At 38.5% G+C, this 26,491-nt stretch overlaps 1 protein-coding gene across 9 annotated transcripts in view; it reads left to right on the forward strand.

The window, feature by feature from the left end:
• The window catches only part of KLHL13 (kelch like family member 13), a 203,983-nt gene that overhangs the window by 127,281 nt on the left and 50,211 nt on the right, over positions 1-26,491 (forward strand). Inside the window, exons 1-2 of one of the 9 annotated variants that reach the window (XM_078065132.1) lie at positions 6,542-6,975; positions 7,355-7,619. The exons of 5 other annotated variants lie outside the window; for them this stretch is intronic. In XM_078065132.1, the coding sequence (XP_077921258.1) occupies positions 7,522-7,619 (98 nt within the window). In that variant the 5' untranslated portion in view covers positions 6,542-6,975; positions 7,355-7,521. Of the gene's footprint in view, positions 1-6,541; positions 6,976-7,216; positions 7,620-26,491 lie in introns of those variants that run through there. 3 more of the 9 variants (XM_078065133.1, XM_078065134.1, XM_078065131.1) reach the window with 3 other exon arrangements.

Raw genomic sequence — 26,491 nt, forward strand, 5'->3', positions numbered from 1 at the left:
TTAGCTATAACATTTACGGTACAGATGTGAATGTTATAATAACTCTTTGGATAAAAGGAAATAAATATCATTTTTTTAAGTAGTAGCATTATTTCATTAATTTTAATCAGAATGTTGAGGAAAATGTCATGTATTATTCTGAAGGTCTTTCCGTAACTCAGAGTTTTATAAAAGTATATTTATTTCTGAAACAATGTAGAATATAGCAAATGTTGCCTTTCCTTAATTGACATGCCTTTTGAGACTGGGTATATGATGTGCTTACTATTGAAAAGTTTTTCAATCATCATAGATAAGCGTTTTGCATGCAGCTTTTATGGTTTTGCTTCTCTGTGTGATGTCAAATTAAAAGAAAGTAGCAAAACTATTTAAAAAGCTTTATATGGGGTGCCTGGGTGGCTCAGATGGTTAAGCATCTGCCTTCGGCTCAGGTCATGATCCCAGGGTTCTGGGATCGAGTCCCGCGTCAGGCTCCCTGCTCAGTGGGGAGCCTGCTTCTCCCTCTGCCTCTCTCTCTCTCATGAATAAATAAATAAAATCTTTAAAATAAATAAATAAATAAAAAGCTTTATATGATTATATTTTTTAGCCAGGAGAACCATATTCTTTTTGCTTGTTTTTTTAAAGATTTTGTTTTTAAGTAATCTCTACACACAACATAGAGTTCAAACTCACAACTCCGAGATCAAGAGTTGCATGTTCTACCAACTGAGCCAGGCAGGCCCCCCAACACTGTACATTTTTAATGGCTTTTTATTTTGATAAGTTTGCAGGTTTAATGGACAAACACATCAGAAAATCTAATGATGGTTTGGCTGTTTTATTTACCTGTGGTAATTTAAGGAGATACTTAGGAATTTGCTGAGAGACAACTAAACAGATACATTATCATTATTTGAGATGAGAGCAAGGATTTTTCATTAGAGCAATCCACCATCACTATAAGTGATGCATTTATTTCATTTTAAAAAAGCTTATATTCTGGGTGATTTTCTTCAACATATACTTACTTTTAACAAGATAATGTGTATATTTAATTTTTTTTCATTTTAAGGATTTCATAGCCTAAAATTATCCAATTAGCAGATGAATAGTCTTTTTACCTGTACTCTGCTTTTTAGTCGTAGCAGAATTGGTAACACTTAAAAATCCTTCCAGGATATATCCTGGCTTTGATACCCAATTCTTGCTTAATCACCCCTCTGCTTATAAACTTCTCTTTCCGTTTACCCAACAAATATTTATGGAGGGCCTTCCAGTATGCTGGGGGTGGTGCTCAGTTAGGAAGATACAAAGATTCAGGGATTCCTTCTTGAAGGAGGAGCAGGAATTTGGGGAGGGTGTCTCGGCCATATGAAGTCCCATGGCGGGAACACAGGGTGTGCTAAAGCATGGCCTCTTACTGGAGCACTAGATGCGTTATCTCTACTTGATGATAAACTGCCTCTCTAAGTTGCTTTTTTCAAACAGTTTGACAATGGTAATACAAAATCAGCTGTGCAAATATTATATATTTAAAAATCATTTTTTTCTACCACCACCATTCCCAACACATACAAACACTTTGGTTTGGAGTTTAAGGCAGGTGTTTTGTTTTGTTTTGAGAGAGAGAGAATGTGCCTACCCATGGGGGGAGGGAGGAGCAGAGGGAGAGGGAGAGAGAGAGAATCTTAAACAGGCTCCACACCCAGCATGGAGCCCGACGTGGGGCTCAATCTCATGACCCTGAGAACAATCAAGAGTTGGGCACTTAACCAACTGAGACACCCAGGTGCCCCTAAGGCAGTTTTTAATAGATGGGACTACTTAAGGATTAATTTAGTTTGTGCATGTCAGAGTTGTATAAAGACTTACTTGGGCATGTGGATTTGGGAATCATATACGAATGAGGCACCCAGGGGTAGCCAAGAACAAAAAAAGCTTACAGATTTTACTAGAATGTAGCTACTCCAGGAAACGAAAGCAGGAAAGGCAAGAACTTCTAAATTTCTCATTCAGTGCTAATCCTGTTTTCAGCTGTAGTGAGAGAGTAAGGGTAGGCAGAAGCTGTGGGTCATTGGTGCCCCAACGGTTGGACCTTTCTTGTCACCTGCTCAGTCCCTCTGGATTTGCTCTCCTACCCCAACTCCTGTCTTAGCCCCAGAACCTCATCCATCTGACCCCCAATTACAAAAGTTGCCACATAGCGGGACCACTCCCATTCTTGGCTCTTCATTCTCCTTCCATCCCATCATTCCCCTCCTTACCCGTTCCGTTTTCCCCTTTTGTCCCTTTTCCTATTGTTTCCTGGCTTGCCAGCCTACCAGCCCCACTTATTGCTGTTCTATCCCTCCTCCCCGCAAAACTCGGTATCCTTCTTCTCTTTTGGAAATGTTAGAGATGGAAAGAGTGCTTCCCTTCGCTTCACTCCTGCCACAAGTACACAAACACAACTGTGCAGGTACACACTTGTTTGCATTGTGAAGAAGGAGATAGGTACTGTATTAATCCGAGACATAGTCAAGAGATGTAAATCCTCTGTGGGACTGGAAGGACCCACCTGGCTCTGCAAAGGAAATTGACATGTGAGAAGGGTACTGATAAAAGATGAAATTATGACTTTCCAGTGTAGTTGTCTTGAGAGACATCTGGGATTTTCCATTTTGATTTTAGCAAGGCTACATATCTGAGTATCCGGTAAAAATTTTTTAATGTCGTTGATATTCAGTTTCCTGAAAGAAATAAAGGAGATGTGGCGCATGCGCGCACACATGTACATGTAGTCATTCATGTGAACAGTTCTGTTTTCTGTAATAAGGAGCCCTGAATGTATTAAGAATTTTGCTCTGTTGTGCAGAAGTCAAGTTTTTGTGTGCTTTAAAAGGTTTAACAGCCCTACTTGGTCGCCATCCAAATACTCTTACTGATTGGTAGAATTTAACAGAGCACACAGTTTGGCTGATCTATAGTCTTGTCTGGGCAACACGAATAACATGGATAGCCCACATTAGTCTGAGGAGACATTGTCAGGACCGAAGAGAAGATTATACGGTGCCTGCTCACACAAACCGTGGTCAATGCTATTAGTTTGTAGTTGTACCTACCACAGGATTCACCAAAACTTGCAAGAAGGTAGGTCAGTTCTTAGGGAATATCATGAAAATATGGAGAGAGACAGAGGTCAGATGGGTGACATTATCAGTCAGTTCATTTCATGGGGTGGTGGGACGAAAGAACCATCACTGTCAGCCAGTGAGTTTGATTTTTCTGTAAAGTTATTTAGAAACATTTATGTTTAGAAAAAAAATTCCCCCTCCTAGCTGTATATTTCACTTCTCTCCCATACTATGACTGGCTAAATTCTCATTTACCTTTTTCTCCCTCATCATACTTAAACACCTTCTGGAATGAAGATTTTGTGAATGGTCTTTGCACACACTTTTGTATTTTTGGTGTTTGTCTCCCACTTCTATCTTTGAGCATACATATCATTGGAGGAATAAATAGCTCTTGGTAATTCTTGTTTATTTAGACACATGGAGGTACTTACAGAATGTGGTTCACGTCACAGAGAAACACACGTCTTCAGGAAAGGTCTCATCGAGAAGGAGGGACAGTAGGGATTCTAGAGTGCGAGTCCCGGACTAGCAGATGGAAACCTGGTTCCTAGTCCCAGTCCTGCTGCTAGCTAGCTGGGTGACATTGGGCAAGTTCACATCTCTGGGCTTCAGTTCCTTCATCTGTACAATGAGGGTTCTGAGCAAGATGATTTGTAAGAATTCTAAAAGTTTTATAAAATATCTCCTCTTTCTACGTGGGGAAACAGGGAATTCTGCATTGTAAGATTTGGCCAAGGATGCCTCTTTTTGTGGCCTTGGCCAAGTCCCAGCATCATCCTTTGTTTATGACATCTCTGAAATACGCATTTCACAGGTATTTTCAAGTGATTAGTTAATGTTCCTCAAATGCTTCGGAGAGTTTTTGTGTATGTTGTCTTTCTGTCCTCTTTTATGCATTGGTCCCTAATAGGAACCAAGTGTTCTGTAAATGAAATCAGTGTTTCGTATAAAGTCAACGAGGGTTTTTGACATTTCCCAGCATAAAATTCTATTTAAAATATACATTTAATCATTTTCTCCCTTTCACTCTAGAGGTGAAAACATTTTCAGGTCCAGAATGTAATGGTAATTACGCTCAATATTTGCTACCAGAGTCGCCGTCAGGGTAGTAAAATCTGATTAATTTGGACTCTGCTAATTTGTAATTGGGGTTATTTTACCTGGCTGAAGTTTATTTCTAAACGATGTATGAGGAGCATTGTTGTTAAGCAAATTAATAGTGTAAAGTAGATTTCATGGACCGTATTTCTACGTAAAGGAATTATTTTTAAAGCCTTTGGCATATTAGCTGTTTGCTCGTGAGAGATAATTAAAAATGACTCCTAGCAATTTGTTAAAGCGGGGAGAACTGAATAGAAATAAATGGTCATCATCGGATGTAAGCTTTTATTTAGGGTTTTGGGGTCTTTACCGGTGCTGAGGGTGGGGTGGAGGGAAAGCAGTCTTATTTTCTTTTCACTTTGGGCAAATATGACAATTGTTCAAGGGCCCCCAAAACAGGTTGTAAACGTTAAATCTAAGAGAAACCTAGATAGGCAATTGACATAGAGGATTTGGTGCTACTGGTTGATTTCTTTGGAGCCTGAAGTTAGACAAAGATTATGTGGGTTTTTTGAATACATTGATTGCTCACGAAGAATAATAACTGGAGAACCTTTGCAATGAAGTGATCTTCACCTGTTTGTGGGGGTTACCCCCTGGGAGATCTCGAAAACTCCACATTTACCCCATATCCCACTCATAAATTTTGAGTCGACTTTATAGACTGCTCGCAACACTTTACTAACCATGTTTTTACGTAGGTTTGGGGGTCTTTGTTCTCAGAAGTTGTATTTGTAATTACTGCTTTGTAATATTTTCATAAGCTGGAAAGTGGTTGAATTTCCTTTCTAAAATATCACCTCCTTGCTACATACAGCTAATTTGTAGCTGTTTTATGTTTTATATTTGGAAATGTTTGAGAATGCTTCACGTTTTTGGAATGGGACATTCCAAACTTGCTTGAGAGTGTGTGTGTGTGTGTGTGTGTGTGTGTGTGTGTGTGTGTGTGTTTATTCTGGGGGTTTCCAACAAGTTGGCAAGGCTGATTGTTGTACCTGGGACCTTTTTGCTCCATAACTATTAAGAGTTATTACATAAAGCCTTCTGGTGTAAAATATTGACTATAGTTTATTTGTATTAGTGGTGCTTTTTTTTTAACCTTTTAAATGTATTTTGCTCATTACGGTATTGATAAATACTCCTTTCTCTGATTCCTTTGAAGATTTTTATGAGACAGTTTTGTGTGTGGGTACTAAAAAAGAGAATTGTAATTTAACTTTTTAAGTTGCTTGCCTGGGGTTTTGGGGGGTGCTTGTTTATGGTCGACTGAATAAAAATTATTTGTGAGTTACTACCTACTGTTTAATAAAGTTTATGCGTTACTCGTCAATCTTTCAAAATAAGCTTTCTCTCCATAGATGTATGTATGTATATACTGCCACATGTATGGGTGGTTTTCATAGGAAAATACTCTTTGCCTGAATATTGACGTGTATCTCACAGGAAGGTATTTGTGATTACCTGGAACTAATTTCACACTGTATTTCTGGTATATTAAATTCTATATTGTGGAATTTTTGAAGGTGGTTGCTTCCTATGGTAACATTCATCTGTGCTTTTTGAATAACAAATGAGAAACCTCTTAAGGGACTAAATCTCCGTCTTTTAAAAACTAGGAATGATTTGGAAGGAGTATCTGAAAGCCAGCCTACTCAAGTTAGAAGCACAAGTTGATTTTTTGCATACAGACCTGAAAGTAAATATGACCTGTTTGTCACTGCAGTGCTTTTTTTTTAAAAGGTAGTGGCTTCCGTATCGAGGGCAGTCTGCTTTTACTAAGCTTGCACTGGTGAAGGCAAGATAATTCTGTTTTTAGGCAGATGTAGAAGGGTGCTATGAAGGTAGATGCTTAGTGATGGCCACTCGCCGATATCAGAGGTGAAATGCTTCAGCCCATAAATAAAGAGTTCAGCATAATACCAGCCTCTCCTATTTTCACTTCTTAGAACTGTGTAGAAAATGTGTGAGATTGGGGCTTTAAACAGAAACTTACAACACCCAGTCACTTTCGGGGCACTTACAAGGCTGTTTTCTGGCAGTATTCTAAAATGATATGGATGAACCGTATATTTGCCGCTGCTTTCATGGCTTTGACAGCAACTTGAATTTTTCAATCTCCTTGACAGTCGCTAACCCCTAGAGGTTACCGGACCCGCCGCTGAGCTTTGGAATGGTCCCTGCTGGACACCTGCTTGGCCAGCCGCATTGGTCTCTCCTCTAGGCAATTTGTGAGCTGTTTGGGGGTGGGGGAGGAGGGAGGGGACCGAACGGGAGGGGAAAGGGGGAGAGAAGAAGGGGAGGGCAGCATTGAATTAGATTGTTGATAGCGTCCCTCCGAGGACTGCTCTTAAGAGCACGCCACTCTGTACTTCTCTGCTGCAGAAGACAGAGTGATATTCGTGGTACCACAGCATGTTGTAAATGGATGAGATTCTGCTCATCCCGGCTTGGAAATAAGAATAGGGAAAGGAGAGCAACTTGAATCAGAAGCCGCTAGAAGAGCGTGCAGAGTTCTGCAGCAGTTTATACTTGTTCTTACATTTTGCCTTCTTCTAACTGGAAAACAGAGAGACTGGCATTTTTTAAACGGGCTTTTCCCATAATGGCATTCTTTTATTGTGTGGCCAGAGCTTGTGCGGGAGGAAAGCGGGCTGCTGAATTTAGTCACTGATCTCTATTAGCTGTGGCCTAAGGCTATGCTGAGGTTTATATCCCATTTGTATTGTTGCAGCTCAAAAGAAGAATGTTCAGAGGATGACAAGTGTATTCTGAGTAGGTATGTTGTTTCATTTTCATATGAAACCCATCTATTTTTTTTTTTCCTGCTACCATTGGTCAGAAATCAGGTTAATAGGTGTACAGCGCTGCAGTATCCCTGTGAAGGTAGAACAATGGTAATGCCAGCTTACACCGACGACAACAACAACAAAATAAAACCCCAGCCGCTTTTTATGAAATAAAGCTGCATTGTGTGGTCTGCACGGTGCAGTCTTAAAATATATATATATATATATATATATATATATATATATATATATATATATATATACTGCAGTCAACGCTTTCCTAACGAGGTGGCACTATTGTTGAGTTAGAACGATAGGATCATCGTATTGCTTTAGGGGACAGGAGGATTTAAAGGAGGTGCCTTGCAGCCCTATTTTACAGATCGGAGGCTTCGGTGTTAAGGGCACGGGCAGATCGCTTGCTTGTTCTCCGCGGCAGCCGCTGCTGTGTGTCGGGACAGTGTGGAATGGAAGTCCTAGTCGGTAGTCTGTTATGGAAACGCCGTTTACTGTTATTGTAGTACCGTGGTGACAACATGCCATTGAAATGGAAAACGAGCTCTCCTGCTATCTGGAAATTCCCAGTTCCTGTGCTTAAAACATCCAGGTCAACTCCACTTTCTCCAGCATACATGTAAGTGAGAGAAAATAGGATATTAAAGTGGGGTTTCTTTCTTGAATCAACCTTGCGGCAAAAGGGGGTTAAAAAAAAAAATCCCAAACAGCCACATCCCCAAACCCACAAGAGTAAAAACCGCAAGCTGGCTTATAATGAAATATATGGGCATGCCCACATTTTACCTTCGGTTGCTTGTCCTGGGAGTTGATGTTTATTTTTATTTAACGTGCTTAATGGTCATTGGATTACTAATGTACAAGTCTAAAGGTATACCTAAGGAATTGCCTAAGGATAGACTTTAATCTTTCACGACGGGTGGATTTTGTTTCGAATTTTTGTATATCTGAAATATTTAAGATGACTTCTTTTGTGTAGTGGCACAAAACACTGCTGGTGATTGATGTTGGTGTGGTGTTAAATAGGGAAATGCTCTCTATAATTTTTGGACGGATTGGAAACGTTCGGAGTTAACACATGGATCAGAAAATGAGCCTTGTAACCAGGACTTTTACACTTGAGTTGTGTATGAATATTAATAAGTTCGATGTTCTATCTTTCCCAGTTTTATAATTCCGGTTCTGAAGTGTAAGTTCAAATTTGTGCAAGTTCTAGTTCTTTCATTAGTTATGTACATACGTGGAGTTGAAAAATGTGTTCTACAAATGCCTGTTTTAGAAATTTATTTTAAGTAAATATATACTAAAATATATTGGGAAGTCTTACTAGAATTTTTGAAAATCTGAGTTTTTAAACTTGCAAACTGTTGCCTTAGAAACAAAATCCAGGAGATATAATTAAATCTTCTTTTAAAATATTGTCTGTGATCCTTTTTTTTTTTTTTTTTTTCCTTTCGGTAGGGGAAGGCGTAAGGGAAAGCTGGACCTTTTTTTAAAAAAAAATTTTTTTAAATATTAGTATGAGAAAAGCTTTTGGAGTAGAAGCCTGTTTTAACTGTATTTCCTTTACAATATTTTTCAGCAGGAAAGTTGTGGAAAATTCTTCCTGCTTTAGGTTAATTGTGTGTTTAGAAAACCGGTGAGTTGCCATTTTATTAGTTTTTGTTTTATATGAGGTTCAGAAGCACAGTGGTGTCTTAGTCTGGTTCTTTGAAAGGCTTTCAGCTGCTGAGGAAGTGTGCTGGTGTTCTCAGTCCAAATGAAGCAATTCCCTAGAAAGCGCTGAAAAATGAGGACATTTCAGAGTGAAATTCTGTCATGTCATTTTCAGATTATTTTTTATGTTCTTCCTGAGAGATGCTTCAAGTGATTTTATCTGTTTACTTGTGTGACTTTTCCTCTAAAGTTAAAATTTTAAGTCAGATTTGTAAAAGAAAGGAAAAAAAAAAGATCAGCTATATTTGTTTCTCAAAAGCTGAATTTGTCAAAAGCACAAATTAATGGAGGTGACAAGTTAATGGAGGTGACACGTTAATGGAGCTCCTTCAAATCATTTGAGAAAATGAGATGTGCCTGTTGACTTTATGAATCCTAGCTGGTGAGAAATGAGCAAAGATTTACCAAAAGCAACTTCATTGTAAAAACAACAAAACATACACACCCCAAAACTTGAAATCAGCAGGGTACAATTAATAATGGCTATTAATGAGTCTGGTATTCCTCCTATATTTTACCATACAGAGGATCCAAACTGTAGCTCCTATTGTGGCTCAATTTTTAGAGATGGTTAAAAAATGTATATTGTATTCATACTAGCCATAGGCTCAGATACAGCTTAATACATCATCTGTAATGAATCACTTTCCTCCTTTTAAGTACTCACCGCTTTGACCTGATGATATGAGTGAATTGATTTAGGTGGTAGAAGCTGGAAAATACCACAGATCTTGCATGTTGATGTTGATTGTTGGTAGTACACAGAGGTAGAATGGGAAAATGTATTTGAAGGGCTAGCATTAGGTTACACCATTTTGACATTGTGACAGGCCAAGTTATTAAATTGGCCTTAACTTATTTTTCTTTATAAATGAATTAATACGGGGTTTTAAATATCATGTTAATATACACAGGGAAAATATGTGAAATACAGGAAAAGACTAGCTTGGGGAATTTAAATCAGGTGTCTAAATATATCATTTAGTTTTTGACTGTTTCAGATTGGAGTTCATTGTCTTACTTGGCCAGAAATAAAAATATAATGTGTAACACGTTCTCATCAGAGCTTCTTTATATTCCACAACACTTCTGCACACAAAATGATACTTAAGTTGAGTGTGATTTTCACTCTCAAAAATTACAAGGACTAAGTTAGAAAACTGGGTCAAGTAACATTGTGTTTGCTCTCACAGTTGTTGGGTTAAATGGTTATTTGTGTCTTTGGGTCTAAAGTCTTTGCCTTGAAATAGAATAGTTTAATTCTGACTTTTTGGTCAATTGTGATATCTGAGAGTTTATCTATAAAATTATATCTAAACCTTTACAATATTATCTGGAATATAGAATTCTTCACAGTTAAGAGAAACATCTTTTTTTCTATGTTTGCTTGAGTCGCATCAGTATTGGTTTGTAGTGTTTCATCAATATGTATTGTGATTTGTCAAATAACGCATTCCGTGGTTTTCATCGAAGATTTGGGTCTATTTTTCAAAGACTGAAATTTCAATAAAAATCTTTCGGGCTGTAGTAAAAATGTGCTGTGGTAATTGAGCAAGTATGGAAAAAATATAAGGGCTCCTTATGGTCTTGTTCTCAGCCCAGTGTAGGTGCTACTTAGCTGGAGCTCCTTTATTTTTTTATTTTTTTAAAAGATTTTATTTATTTATTTGACAGAGAGAGAGAGAGCTAGAGAGGGAACACAAGCAGGGGGAGTGGGAGAGGGAGAAGCAGGCCCCTCTCGGAGCAGGGAGCCCGATGCAGGGCTCAATCCCAGGACTCTGGGATCATGACCTGAGCCAAAGGCAGACACTTAACGACTGAGCCACCCAGGTGCCCCTGGAGCTCCTTTATTGACGCTTATAGGTAGGGCAGTGCTTCTCCTCCCATGAAAGGTACAACAGACAACTTTTCACTTACTGCAAACATTGAACAGAAAGGCAATTTTCCCCTTGTGGATTTCAAATCCAAGTTTGCCTTCTTTCTGCTTGTTTAAAGCTTGAATGAGAGGTGCAGCCTCTCTCCATATATTCAAGACTGATGATAAGGACAATGTTGATGACGATATGCAGGAGAATCATCTCTTATATAGCATAAAGCGCTTTTCAAATTGTGTTATCCTATGATTCGGGAATAGTGGGAGTACCTTAAAGACAAAAGATGGAGGAAAAAAATCCTTTGCCTTCAGGCAGCTTGGTTACCAAATGCTTAGTCTTTACTGAGTAGATTGAGTCCTCCTTCAGCTCCCGTTTTGAACCCTTGAAGGGTGGTGTGCCATCCATGTGGAACTTGCGTCACACTCTGTTCAACAGTAGGTTGAAGTTCAGCCTTAGCCTGAGGGAGGATCTCCTGGTCAGTGTAAACTGAATTAGTAAAGACTCCGTTCCTGACAGGTGTGAACCATATAAATTAACCTGTCATTTTGCCTAAATTAATAAAGCTGAAAGGGCAGTCACATCTAAGTGGTTTTCTGGTATTTTGGTATTCATTGTTTTAAAACAGCAAATGGTTCCTTCGGGCTAATGTTACAGGGTTAATGTATTGCTAGTTTCTAAGGGCATGCTGAAATAGAACAGGATTAGCATTAGCGATCCTTTTATCTTTTTTTCACAAGCTGTAAGTTTTGATAACAATGGTGTGGCAATAAAGAGGAAGACAATGGGTAGGAATTAACCAGTGCAATGTAACAGTGGATTTTCTAGCAAGTCAGACACACGGTGGGATGTTTTCCTTCGAATTTTACCTTTCTCAAGCAAAAAGACAATGAGTGTAGAATGAGTGTTAGTGAATTAGGCTTGTGCCCCTTAAGCTAATGAATGAATGCACTTGCCTTCGGTCAGCTTCCTGTTTACGGTTATTTTGTTTAATATGTAAAATAGAGTTTGTAGTAAATATCAACAGCACAGTATTTTATAGCAATTGTTTTCTATCATTGTATCATTAAAATGCAGTATCTAGATTTCCTGAGAAAAGACTGTGCAGACTGTCTAAGTATCCCTTGTTTATGGGTGATTCAAAAAAGAGAACAAATAAAAATAGGCATTTTTAAAAAATTGACACGTTTTCTATTCCCTAAGGTTGTCTTTTTTTCTAATTTAGTGATTACAACAAAACCTCGTGGTTTTAGAAGTCATTTTTTACTTGGCAAAATACTTCTTAAATTGATCATCTCAAATTAGAAAAGAATATATGTAGCTATTTTCACAGTTACCACATACATAAACTTTTATTTCTGTCTGCTTAATTTGTTTTTACTACATGCTCACTCTAACAAAATTACGTGGAGAAATAACATAAACAACGCCTAAGAACAGTTTAGTGGGAGTGTGTAACTTTGGTGGCATGTCCTTGGGAATTTCTATTGTCTGAGCTTACAGAAGGGCTAGCTTAACATACATTAATGGGAAACCATAGAGATAAAGGTGACCTTAGAGGTCATTTAGAGAACCCAAACCCCCTTTAAAGCAGGAATCCTTTCTGCGACACCTCTGAAAGATGGTTTAATACACATTCTCCTTGATCACTGTCAGTAACAGAGAGCTCACTACCTCACCAAGGCAGCACCTCTCATGCGTGGACAGCTCTTCCTTGCATTGAGCAAAATCTTTTCTAGACCTTTTATGTCCAGATCCTCATGTAGCCTTTTGGAGGTAGATAGAAAAATCTCTATTTTCTGTACTACATACAAGCCTGGAAATCTCTTTCTTTAACCCTTGCTTGTATGACATGTTTTCCAGACCCTTCACTCTGCTGGTTGTCCTCACCTGGCCCCGTTTTTTTCATGTTAATCTTTATGGGAGATACTACATCTGAATGCAGTCCTCCCTATGTGGTCCGACTAGAAGACACTTTTCTCCTTGTCTTAGAGACTGGGATTAAATCATTTTTAATCACAGGATTCACACTGTTCTGTAGTGAATTCCAAGTTTACAAACTTCCTTTCCAGAGGTTCACGACTGGATGGCTTGCACCTCCTAGTCAGTGTGGATTCTTTTCACTACTTCAGAATTTTTAGTCTGGGGACGCCTGCCTGGCATGTGCAAGGGAAGTTAGAATCTTGTCTTAAAGCCAATTGTGTGTGTGTTTTAAAAGATCTCTTGAAACCATTCAATGTTACTGAAGAATACCTCACAAAAGAAACTTGCAAGACAGAAAGCTGGTATTTCTGATGCTTTCAGAAATTTCCAAGAATTTTCCTTGTCAAGAATTTCTCTAGATGCATTGTTTTTTTTTCTACTTTAATGTGACTTCCAAGTACCCCTCAAAACACTTGTCCCATAGAGAAGAGGCAGAAATGCAAATCTCTTACAGCCTCACGGGAAGTCTGGAGTTAAGAATTCTAAGGATTCCAGACATTCTGCTTGAAAGTTAGAATATTTAGATGAGAAGCTAAGTCGGGCCGAGTTAGGGGGAGGGGAAAGAAAGAAGTAAGAGATAGGCAAGTATTTGTGTTAATGACTTTAACTTCTGGTTAAAGAGTCAAGAATTATAAGCACTGTGCAAGATGATATTTTAAATTGAAATGGCAGCCACAGAGTATTGCTTTATTTCCTCAAGACTGTGAGGAAGAGGTGGTGTCTGTGTGATTCTTGGGGAATCTGTACGTAAAGAAGTTGCTGAGTAAACCATTTTTGAAAGTGCTCAGCTCTTTTTCACTCACCTTGTATATTGACTTTATAATATTCAGAATTACTCACTTTCTGTTATGTGCCAGGCATAACTCTGCTGGGTATTAGGGGTGTAGTCCTTACAATCACTCAAAGTAACTATTCTTCCATCTTATCTTTATTCACGAACAATTAAATTGCTTAATTTATTTTACCGGTATGAAAATTCTGATCCAGGATAATCAGATTAATTTTTGTTTATTGTACTTTCAGTATTGATAATGGATTTAATGGGAATGAAAATACTATAGAAGAGAAATGTGTCTGAGCTAAATATGAAGACATGAATTTTGAAAATAGATACCAGATTTTTTTTTAAATTTTCTTTTAAAGATTTTATTTTTAAGTAACTTTGACACCCAACGTGTGGCTCAAACTCACAACCCTGAGATCAAGAGTTGCATGCTCTACTGACTGAGCCAGCCAGGTGCCCCGAAAATAGATACCAGATTATAAAGTGCATATTACGTAGGATGGAAAGTGAACCAGTTTATGTTTAAACTTGATAGTAACCGTTTAAAACAAGAGGAACAGAGTACCATCCTTTAAATTGGACAGGGCATAGGTGCTTTCTAGGGCATAAGTGTACATATTTTACCTTTCAAGCAGCAATAATTTGATCCTGGTCTGTAGGATGTCATCTTATTGAAAAATAAAATTATATTTTGTTTTCAATTAGAGTAAAATATTTTCATTGGTGTGACTTCCCATGATGAGGGTATATGTTGCTTTTATCCAGTGTTGCCATATTTATGGTATGCTAAGATAAGAACATCTCCACCTTGTTGGAGAGTACTTCTTAGGATATGGTTCAATAGTGAAAAGCAGTAACTTATTCTTCTCTAAGAAAAAGGTAAATAAAAACAACTTTCAGAACTCCAGGAGCTTAAAACTTGAATCTAGCCTGTAAGACCAATATTATACATTTCATGTGAAATGTATTTGTTTGCCATTTTTAGAAACTGTCCTGGTTTAACAGAGCTAAATATAATACAGTTTGTTGAGTGCTACTATAAAAATGCCAAGCACTTTGCAGGCTGCCTCCCAAACACTCTATACGAGTAAGTCGTCTCTGTTTTACACCGGAGGGCACAGTGGTTCAGAGAGGTTAATTAACTTGCTCAATGTCACACTCAAAGGAAGAGGTGAAGTGAGAATTCAAACTCAGGTCTACTTGATTTCAAAGCTCTTAACTTCTCTAATGCCATTTTGTTTTTGTCGACTTTTGCTACTTTCCTGCCAGCTATTAATTAGATAATATCTTACTAGGGTCAGAAGAACAAAGAAGTATGATAGATGAGGTAAACTTTTTTGAATTGGGTGGTGGCATAAGGGAGAGGTCAGCTTTACTTGGCCATACTGTCAAGTGGTGAAGTTGTAGGAAAATATTGGGGCAATTATCTTTACTTGCTGTTAGGGTATCAGGATTCACTTCACTGTTTCCTATTTCTCTTGAAGCACTATTCTACCTTCATTGGCTCCCCACGTTTTCCCCCCATGGTAATCAGCCACCATGGACAATGCTCTAGCTCTTAGGCTCTTTTTAGTACTTTCCTAGGGTACTCCCCAGTCAGCATGTTTAGTATTTTCTTGTGGACATTTTTGTCCCATTGCTTAATTGCATGCAAGCACTCGAAAAGAACTCTGTATTAGTTTTCTTACTGCCATAACAAATCACTGCAACTAATGGCTTAAAACCTCACTAATTTATTATCTTACAGATTTTTTAGCTCAGAAGTCTGGTATGGGTCTCCCTGGGCTAAAATCAAGGTGACAGCAAGGCTGTGTTCGCATCGGAGGCTCTAGGGGAGAATCAGTTTCCTGCTCATTGGGGTCATGGCACAACTCAGTTCTTCGCCGTTGTCGGACCACCAAGCTCCCTGTCTTCTTGCTGGCTGTAAGCTGAGAGTTGATCTCAGCTTCTAGAGGCGGCCTGCATGTCTTGGCTTGTGGCTCCCTTCCTCCATCTTCAACACTGACAGTGGCCAAAGTCCTTTTCACATGAATCCTTTTCTGACCCACTCTTCTGCCTTCATCTTCCACTTCTGAGGACTCATGTGACTAGATTGGGCCTGCCTGGAGAATACAGGAGGGGTTCCACAAATTGTACATTTTTATCAGTAAGCCAAATTTATTAATCTCTGCACCAGTGACTTTGCTCTCAAAAATTCTAATAAATCAAACATCACTAGGCAGTTCTCAAACTCTGCAACGGTGATTTCCTGGAAATCTTATTAAAAAGTAGAATTCTCTAGGCACGGCATTATAATCTGGGGTTGTGTTGAAAATATCATGAAAACCAGTTCTACTGTTAGAACTTGTATTATGCTCCCAAGTCCTATAAAATAAGCACAAATGTATACATCAGTGTTGCAAGTATACGCAAGCACATAAAATGCAGGTGTGAGTTAAAACCAAGATCCTAATAATTTCAGACTTTATTATTGATTTGACTTCTTGAAATGCAGGCTGTTTTTGAGATGATTTGCATGGTCCAAAGTCTCCTTTTAAAAGCTAATAAGCATTAGTGCCACTTTTTAAAAAATATATATATTTTATTTATTTATTTATTTGAGAGGGAGAGAGAGTGTGTGGGGAAGGAGCAGAAGGGGAGGGAGAGAATCTCAAGCAGACTCTGTGCTGAGCTCAGGGCCCAATGTGGCACTTGATCTCATGACCCTGAGATCACGACCTGAGCCAAAACCAAGAGTCAGACGCTTAACCGACTGAGCCACCCAGGCGCCCCATAATGCCAACTTTTTAATAAAATCATAGAATTTGTTTTCTTAATAAAGTTTTATGTAATGAGCAGAAACATTCAAAATTACTCCATTGATATTAGAGCTGTCTAAAACGTTGTAAAATGAGTGCATCATACAAGTTGGTTGATGTTGATTGTATTTTATTAATGAATTGAAGAAAACATTTCAAAGGACTCTGCATTCCTTTCCACTTTCTCAAAACATTTTCATCTTATTTGGAGCACTGTTCAGAATTAGATAAAACATGAAGGCTATAAGAAAGTAATATTTAACAACTACAAGGTCCTCACATGTCTCTGGAAAGTTATATACATAATATAAGTTGGGGAGAACCTTCAACAAATCTTCAAAAGGTATTAGAAAATTACCTGGCATGGGGTGCCTGGGGGCTCAGCCGGTTAAGCATCCGACTCTTATTCTCACCTCAGGTCTCAATCTTGGGGTCCTGAGTTCAAGCCCCTTGTTCAAGCTGCATGCCCAACATGGAACCTGCTTAAAAAAATTAGCTGGTGGTGGCATACAATTATGTGACTGTTGCCATGCTAATGCCCTTCAGTGCTTAGTGCAGAGGAAAACACCGAAATTTGGATGTTACTTTGTTAACATCTGTGAAATAGGAACAATAAAAGCACAAATGAGGACTGTCTATGCCACTCAGCTATTGAACATTAAACTGGATTCTCCTGCAAGTCAGTATGTAGAAAAGTGCCATTTCTTTTTTTTTTTTAAGATTTTTTTATTTCAGAGAGAGAGAGAGAGCACGCGCGCGTGCACGAGCGGTGAAGGGGAGTGGGAGAGGGAGAAGCAGGCTCCCGGCTGAGCAGGCAGCCTGATGCAGGGCTCTATCCCAGGACCCTGGGATCATGACCTGAGCCGAAGGCAGATGCTTAAGTGACTGAGCCACCCAGGCACCCCAAAAGTTCCACCTTCATGTTTTATCTTGGAATTATCATGTTTAAACTTGGAATTGAGTGTGGGAATGTTCTGGACTCAGAACTGGTTATTTTTAACTCTCTGGACACTGTCTGCTTTCTATTATGGAAGGTATAGGGGCTTGATTGAATTTTTTATTTAAAAGGCTTGGATACTTACTATATTTTATGGCACTAACACTTGAGAAGGAAACATCATGAGAATGATAGGTTGTAGGTCAAGTTCTGTTGGGTGTTCAAGGGCTACTGGACTACATTAGTGCTTATGCCATATCTGTGTCCCTCCTCTCTCCCCCTTTTTCCTTCCCACATTAAAGTCTCTCACTGCAAGTGTTTAGAAATTCTAAATCACCTTTTCTTTTCACCTCCAACTTGCCCTGTAGCATCTTCTGTGTTCACTTTTTGTTTCTCTGATTTCAAAAATATAGTGCTTTTCACTGATCAGTGGGGTAAGACCTTGCCATCTTAAGAAGAACATACTTATTGGGGTGCCTGGCTGGCTCAGTCGGTAGAACATGTGAGTGTTGATCTTGGGGTCATGAGTTCAAGTCCTACGTTAGGTGTAGAGCTTACTTTAAAAAAAAAAAAAGAACATAATTATCATATTCAGGGAGAGTTCTTTGAATCCAAGAAGGAAGGAACCTTACAAATTACTCTTTGTCATACCTTTATACCTTGGAAGAGAATGTGATATTCATGTTGGATCACTTTTCCTTCATGCATGGTTGTATTTGATGATTCAACCCATTCTTAATTTGTATTTCCTTTTTATTATTTTATCCCATTCCATCAACTGTATTACAGATTAATGTTTAAGACTAGTTTACTACAAAAGCCTCCACTAGACTTGTCTTTATAGGTGGGCTTACATTGGAGCTCTTCTCTTGTCTGCAATTAACTCACTTAATTCCTTATTAACTCACTTAGTGTGACCTAGCTTTACTTTGAATGGACCCATGAAATATTTGAAACAGAATTTTGAAAAGTGTGTGGATGTTCTAGGTTGTGAATAGGCTATCCAATCCCTTTAGCATCACCAAACTGAAGCAATTTTCATTTATTATAAGCACTTTCCTACAAAGGTTGAGTGTATATAATCATTTCTGAATGATTCACAGCTAAACAAAAGTTCATGGAATTGGAACCAACATTTTGATCTTAAGGAGACTGAAGACCTGGATCATCAGAATCTTTTTCATAGACCTACTGCTGCTCTGTAGAGACAGATGCAATTAGAGACTGCCTTTTTTTCAAATGACGTAATGTGATCTGGGATGAATGATCTTTTAAAATAAAATAATAGTAAGGAAAGTTACTGTTATTTATCTTGTTTCTTTGGTCCTTATATGCTGTCAATGAACTGATAGGGAGCAAAGTTTGCAATTAGTTTTGTCACCGTGGCTTATATGAATTGTGCAACATGGTATTCGTTAGTAGATAATGGTGAGAATTTATTATTATTTTTTATACCATTTAACCATTTGGAAAGTAATTATTTCTTTTGCTGTGATTTCTTTACAAGCAAGTGTCCTGCCCTGTCTTACCTATCTTCTAGTGCAGCTCCATAAATGCTGAGTTAGATGAATGGATTTAGGGAGAGTCGTTTTTAGGTCTGTAGCCCTGTGCAGATCATTTCACTTAAGAGTGTTGAATTGCTTCATTTGATATATGCAGTAATCTAATATATCACAGTCTCATTAGAGAGTAAGTTATGCCTATCTTTCCTATGAAAAAAAAAACTCATCCAAAATCCTGATTCTGTTTCTTGCTTGCTGATAAATACCATGATGCTGGCACAGACTGAAAGTAATTTTAGTAGAAACAATTTCCCAATGACGAGAATACTTTAGTCATGGTTCATCAAATAGTAATTTGATAAAGAAAATAAGATTATAATCTGTTCCAAGACTGCAACTACTCTTAGACTTAAGAGTTATTTGACTTGTGTTCACATATCCTCTACCATCATGGGAAAAGCTATTTTAGACAAATTTATGTTTTAAAGCTAGCATGTTCGCACTTAAATGATAACATGTTTTGCGTGTGTAATTTGAAAAAAGGAATGGCAGATTCGGAAAAAAGGAATGCTGCCTAGGGCTTAGGAGACATGAATTTTAAAATCAGTATTCAAAAAAATCATCCACATTTACTTAACTTCTTAATTGTTTTATACCTAAAAGAACTTCGGCCTAATTGCAAAGACTTAGCAAATATTAGATTTAAATTAAATAAATTTTCCTGCTATCAAAAATGTTGAAAATATTCTAGATATGTCTCCTGAGGCAAGGGAAACACAAGCAAAAATAAACTATTGGGACTTCATCAAAATAAGAAGCTTCTGCACAGCAAAGGAAACAACCAACAAAACTAAAAGACAACATTAGTGAATAGGAGAAGATATTTGCAAACGACATATCCGATAAAGGGTTAGTATCCAAAATATATAAAGAACTTACATAATTCAACAAAAAAAAGACAGGAATAATCCAATTAAAAAGTGGGCAGAAGCCATGAACAGACGTTTTCTCCAAAGAAGATATCCAGATGACCAACAGACACATGAAAAATGCTCAACATCACTCATCATCAGGGAAATGCAAATCAAAACCACAATAAGCTATCACCTCACACCATTTAGAAGGTCCGAAATCAAAAGCACAAGAAACAACAAGTGTTGGTGTGGAGAGAAAGGAACCCTTGTACGTTGTTGCTGGGAGTGGAAAGTGGTGCAGCCAGGGTGGAGGACAATATGGAGGTTCCTCAAAAAATTAAAAATAGAGCTACTGTACCATTCAGTAATCCCATTATGGAGTATTTACCCAAAGAATGTGAAAACACTAATTCAAAGGTATACATGCACCCCTATGTTTATTGCAGCATTATTTACAGTAGTCAGACTATGGAAGCAGCCATTGATAGATGAATGGATAAAGATGGTATGGTACACACACACACACACACACACACACACACACACACACACACACTGGAATATTACTCAACCATAATAAAGAATGAAATCTTGCCATTTGCAACAACATGGGTGGAGCTACAGAGAATAATGCTAAGTGAAATAAATCAGTCAGAGAAAGACAAATACTATATGATTTCACTCATATGTGGAATTTAAGAAACAAATGAACAAAGGAGAAAAAAGAGAGAGACAAACCAGGAGACAGACTCTTGACTATAGAGAACAAACTGATGGTTACCAGAGGGGAGGGGGGCGAGGGGGTGGGTGAAATAGGTGAAGGGGATTAAGAATGGCACTTGTTGTGATGAGCACTGAGTAATCTATGGAACTATTGAATTACTGTATTGTACACCTGAAACTAATATAACACTGTATGTTAACTACACTGGAATGAAAATTAAAAAAAAAACAAAGGGGTGCCTGGTAGGCTCAGTCGGTTGAGCGTCCAACTCTTGATTTCAGCTCAGGTCATGATCTCGGGGTTGTGAGATCAAGCCCCATGTCCAGCTCTGAGTTCAGCATGGAGTCTGCTTGAGATTCTCTCTCTCTCTCTCTCTCTCTCTTCCTCTCCCTCTGCCCCTCCCCTGCTCTAAATAAATAAATAAAATCTTAAAAAAATAAAAATGTTTAAAATAAATGGTTTTTACACATTACTTGGTTAACAATAGAAATAAGGCATAGCTGTTACTATGTATGAAAACAACATACTCTAAAACAAAACAGTTGATAGTTTGTGAATAGATTTGGGTTTTTATTTATATTCTAACCATTAAATATATATTTATTTTGAATTATTTGCTGGAATGTGTATTAGGTTAAGGAGAGCTAATCAAAGAAGCCTTGAACCCGAGTCTGGCATTTGGTTTTTGTTCAGGAAGCAGTGAGGAGTCATTGAATACTTTTGAGCAAGGAAGTTATAAATACAGAGTTATAAATACAGTCACAGTATGTGAAGTAGCTATGCTGTGACAAATATGTACTTTATATTAATAACCAAATCCAAGTAAGAAGTAATAGATGCCAGAAGCATGGTGTAGGGGCAGTGACAGTGGAGAGAAGTGAAGGATAGGAACATACTGGAGAGATATTCAGTAGTACTTTGACAGTTGACTGGACATAGGAGATTGGGAAGGAACAGGAGTCAAAGATGACTGAAATATTTTGATGATAACGATTTTCTTCTAGAATCCAAAATATCCTATCTATAGCTCTCTTGAATGCATGACACTTAGATTCCTGAACTTTCTTCTGTCTGGCCAAGCTTCCCAAAAATGATCATTAAGAACTGTGTAGTCTGGGGGCGCCTGGGTGGCTCAGTCGTTAAGCGTCTGCCTTCGGCTCAGGTCATGATCCCAGGGTCCTGGGATCGAGCCCCACATCGGGCTCCCTGCTTGGCGGGGAGCCTGCTTCTCCCTCTCCCACTCCCCCTGCTTGTGTTCCTGCTCTCGCTATCACTCTCTGTCAAACAAATAAATAAAATCTTAAAAAAAAAAAGAACTATGTAGTCCAGGGCGCTGGCTGGCTCTGTAGGTGGAGTGTGCGACTCGATCTTGGGGTTGTGAGCTTGAGCCCCATGTTGGGTGTAGGGATTGCTTAAAAAATAAAATCTTCAATAAAATAAAATAAAATCTTTAAGAACTATGTAGTCAAATTTGTTTCCATTAAGAGTACGTTTAAATAAACCAATTTTCTCATTAAAGTGGGATCTATGAAAAGATTAGATTTTGGAGATTTAAAATGACTTACTGCTTCAAGAAGTAGCTGGTGTAGATGGGGTGAGTGAGGGAAGTCGCATTTAGAGCAGCATTTTCCAACTAGCTGGGCAGAATTTTAACACCTCGACTCTTTGCTCTCCTTACCTACTTGGTGACTCTCCCCTGTCTCCTTCTCATCTGTACTCTGAGAGTCAAAAATTATAAATTAGGGCATGAAACACTGGTTTAAAAGACTGTAGGGGGGCACCTGGGTGGCTCAGTCGGTTAAGCGTCCGCCTTTGGCTCAGGTCATGATCCCAGGGTCCTGGGATCAAGCCCCGCATTGGGCTCCCTGCTCATTGGAAAGCCTGCTTCTCCCTCTCCCACTCCCCCTGCTTGTGTTCCCTCTCTCGCTGTGTCTCTCTCTCTGAAATAAATAAATAAAATCTTTAAAAAATTTTTTAAATAAAAAAAATAAAAGACTGTAAGAAGGAAGGAAGGAAAGGAAGCTTCTCTCTTGTTTGATATCCCTCTTTCCTATTTATCTCAAGCAGATCAAGGCAGTACTTTATTACTCCTTCACAGTTCGTAACTAGCTTCTGCAAAACACATACACACACACAGTCTGAAAGTGCTCTGATTATCTTCTATTTAAAATTCCCACTCACGGACACCTGGGTGGCTCAGTCACTCAAGTGTCTGACTCTTGATTTCAGCTCAGGTCATGATCTCAGGGTCCTGGGATCAAGCCCCATGGCGGGCTCCGAGCTCAGGGGGGAATCTCCTTTAGAACTCTCTCCCTCTCCTTCTGCCCCTCCCCCCACTTGCGTGGGCGCTCTCTCAAATAAATAAATCTTTTAAAAATAATAAAATAAAATTCCCACTTCAATGACTGGGAAATGTGAATGCTTGACTCCTACTGTGTCATACTGTTTAAATGATATGGTCTGCCTCTACCCTTTTGGAATTCCACGCAAGAAGACACCCTCTGTTTAAGCCAGAAGTCATAATTTTCCTAAAAAGAAACACCTTGCCCCCAAAGTGGCAAACTTCCCAATGAATTTTATGTTGTATCTACTCCCTCCAAAAAGGAAAAACAAAACAAAACAGAACAGTCTGTGCCCTCTAGGAAGTCATTACTAATTTTATTAAGAATATTTAATATGGGGCACCTGGGTGGCTTCAGTCAGTTAAGCATCTGCCTTCGGCTCAGGTCATGATCTCAGGGTCCTGGGATCGAGTCCCGCGTCCAGCTCTTTGCTCAGCGGGGAGCCTGCTTCTCCCTCTGCCTGCAGCTCCCCCAGCTTGTGCTCTCTCTCTCTCTCCCCCCCGTGCTCTCTATCTGGCAAATAAATAAATAAAATCTTAAAAAAAAGAATATTTAATATTGAAGGTAAACAAATACAGTTATGGAAGATAAATAGTTTCCCCAAAGGAGTCCTTCCGTAGTGTTACTGTGCTGTGGAAAAAAACTTATGAAAGTATTTTTGTAGAGCATTTTTTGTTACATCAGCAGAGCTGTCTGTAGCCGGATCTTGAAATAGCATTGTGATATGGAACTGAATATTATCATCTTGTTAAAATACTTTTCTAGGAGTGTAGTAAAATGGTGGATCTTGATGGTATTTGAGGAGAAAAAACAGAAGCCATTTCTGAGATTAAAAACTTCATTTTAGGGGCGCCTGGGTGGCTCAGTCATTAAGCATCTGCCTTTGGCTCAGGTCATGATCCCAGGGTCCTGGGATCGAGCCCCACATCGGGCTCCCTGCTCAGCGGGGAGCCTGCTTCTCCCTCTCCCACTCCCCCTGCTTGTGTTCCCTCTCTCGCTGTCTCTCTCTCTCTCAAATAAATAAAACCTTAAAAAAAAACAACTTCATTTTAACTCAGACTATGATACTTGAATGTGTAGATAGGTGGGTGGGCTATAAAGGACAGTAAAGATTTTTTGCATCTCCTAACAACTTGAGAAATTAAGGTAGACAATGGTTATGTAAGCATTGTTATAAGAGGGATAACTTAAAGTCTTCTAACAAAGTTTTATGGAAAAAAAAAAAAAAAACCACCTTGGGGCACCTGGGTGGCTCAGTCAGTTGGGTGTCCGACTCTTGATTTCGGCTCAGGTCATGATCTTGGGATTGTGAGATTCAGTCCTGCACTGGGTTCGCGTGCTGGGCATGGAACCTGCTTAAGATTCTCTCACTCCCTCTCCCTCTGCCCCCCACTAAAAAAAAATCTTAATAGTGACACAGATGTGTACAAAATGGAAAATAATTTTAATATGAAATATTATATAACTTTGATTCTTTGTTTCCATTGGCTCGATATCTGAGATCAGCTTGAAAGAACTATCATAAGTATGATTCCCAGATTCATTGGGTTGAGGGTCTGTCCTCTGATACTTTTTTTGTATTACCTTGCCCTGTGTGAAAAATACTGGTTGCCAAATTAAAACACTGATTTGATTACATCACATTAAACATGCTATATTAAAACATGATTGATTCAATACTGAAATTTTTACCACGTTCATTGAAATAATTAGGGATGCCTCTAGGTACTTGCAGAATCAAGGTTGAGATTTGTTACATTTATTACAGGCTTTGAAGACATAGAGGCAGTGGGACTCAGAGCTGCCAATTATAATTCTTAAAACCAAATGCAATTGGTTATTACTTTGTAAGTTTAAAAGTCTTACTCTTTGGTTTTTTTGGTCATGTTTCCTTTTAAAAGAGAAATAAACATTCCCTTAAGATCTGGTCATGAATTATTGACTTTATGAAGTTGAATGTAACTAGGAAATTCAGAAAAGGATAGGATTTTTACCACTTGATTAATGATTCTTCTGTTCCCAAACAGAAGTGATTTCTAATTGGTTTTGCGTTTGTGGAATCTGCCTTTATAATAAACTCAAAAAATTGGATAACTTGGATGTTTGAATATTTAATAAACTGACATTTTAGGCAAGCATAAGCCCAATTCTTTAATAACACGCTCTTCCATTGAAATGCACCATAGCTCAAGAGTCAAATTTCAAAGTTAGTGGGCTACAGATAATAGAAGTAAAATGACACCTTGGTTAACAAATCTTCTGGGAGCAAAAGCAAAAAGCTCCTTCAAAAAACATTGGCCAGGGTATTGGAGCTCCCATTCCAGTTTCTTCATTTGGGAATTGAAGAAGAAGGCATGCTCCCTGCCTTAGGTACAGCTAGACTTCTCAATGGCAAGCCTGGTGCTGGCTGTAGGGTGGATCATCCTTCCATAGGGCTTATGTGTGGCCAGAGGATTATAACTATTATTTTCTCTGTGTCCTGAGAAGGGGGTTATTGAGAGTGATGGGAGCACATGCTGTTTTCCCCAACTCACATCTACATATTGCCATCTCCCTATACTACTACTATTTCTTGTGGACTCTCTTACCCTGTATGGCTTCTTAGGGCAAGGGAGCTTTGACTTAGTTATTTTATATATAGTAGGTGTGGAATCAGCATTTAGGAATTCATTCTTTTGCTTACTCTTTTCTCTCTACTTCAGGTATGTGTGTATGTATCTATCTATATCTTTTATTACAATATTAATAAGAAATGTGAAGAATGAGGGGCACCTGGGTGGCTTAGTCGGTTGAGCATCTGCCTTTGGCTCAGGTCATGATCCCAGAGTCCTGGGATCGAGCTTCACCTCGGGCTCCCTGCTCAGCGGGGAGTCTGCTTCTCCCTCTCCTTCTGCCTCTCCCCCCCCACTCACGCTTGCTCACTCACTGTCTCTCTTTCTCTCAAATAAATAAATAAAATCTTTAAAAAAATGTGAAGAATGAGAAATAGTATATGAACCAAGCTTCTAAACAGAAGAATTTTCTGGTCTAGATACATGAGACTTGATATAGTTTAATTGGTATGTGAATTTTTACAAGATGAAGAAAGACTAAAGTATTGAAATATGGTAGATAGAGGGAACAAACATTAATTTTAAAGTTTTTCAGGGACAGGATTGAGATATTCAGTGCAAATGCTTTATGCATTGGATAATTAACTTTCATCCTGTCATAGTTATCTAATGGAGTATCATTTGTCATTCCATTTGTTTAGCCCAGTTCCCTCATCTGTGTTGTAGTGCTATTTCTGTGATAGCGATGGGTGGCTTTGGAATTCAGAATGTGTTCCCTTAAATGTTGATATCAGTAATGTAAAGTTCTCCCTAAATTTGATCTGAGTTATATCCTAAGATAGGCTGCCTCCTTACCCTCTGTGTGTTGGGAGAATGGCATGAGAGATTTTTAGCGTTGGTATTGTTTTTATGCAAGTGGGAAAAGTGGGTAATGTCAGACTGAATTAATCCAACCAAAAAATTACTTTCCTTTAACTGAATGTGTCTTTCTGAGATCTTCCTCGTATTTATCAACTAAGCGTTGAAATGACAATTGCTTAGGGCGTATTTTTCATTTTTTTTTCCAGGCTTGGTGTAATGGGAACATTGTGGGATCTGGGATCAGACTCAAGTTCAAATCATAGTTGCCAGACTGACAGTGAAGCCTTAAACTCTCTGAGCTTCAGTTTCCTGTCTTTAAAATGGGATTGCTATGAGGATTAAGTAGCCCAGAGAATGTGCCTGGCACGATGCCCAGTACATAGCAGGTGCTGGGTAAACGATCTTCTTCCTATGTTAAAACTGACATCAGCTATTTATTAATGTGATTTCATTTTAAGTGTGACTGACATATGCATGTAGAGAAGCTTTTTTACTTCAGAAAATCAT

This window comes from Halichoerus grypus, chromosome X, assembly GCF_964656455.1.
Source record: "Halichoerus grypus chromosome X, mHalGry1.hap1.1, whole genome shotgun sequence".
NCBI classification, from domain to species: domain Eukaryota; kingdom Metazoa; phylum Chordata; class Mammalia; order Carnivora; family Phocidae; genus Halichoerus; species Halichoerus grypus.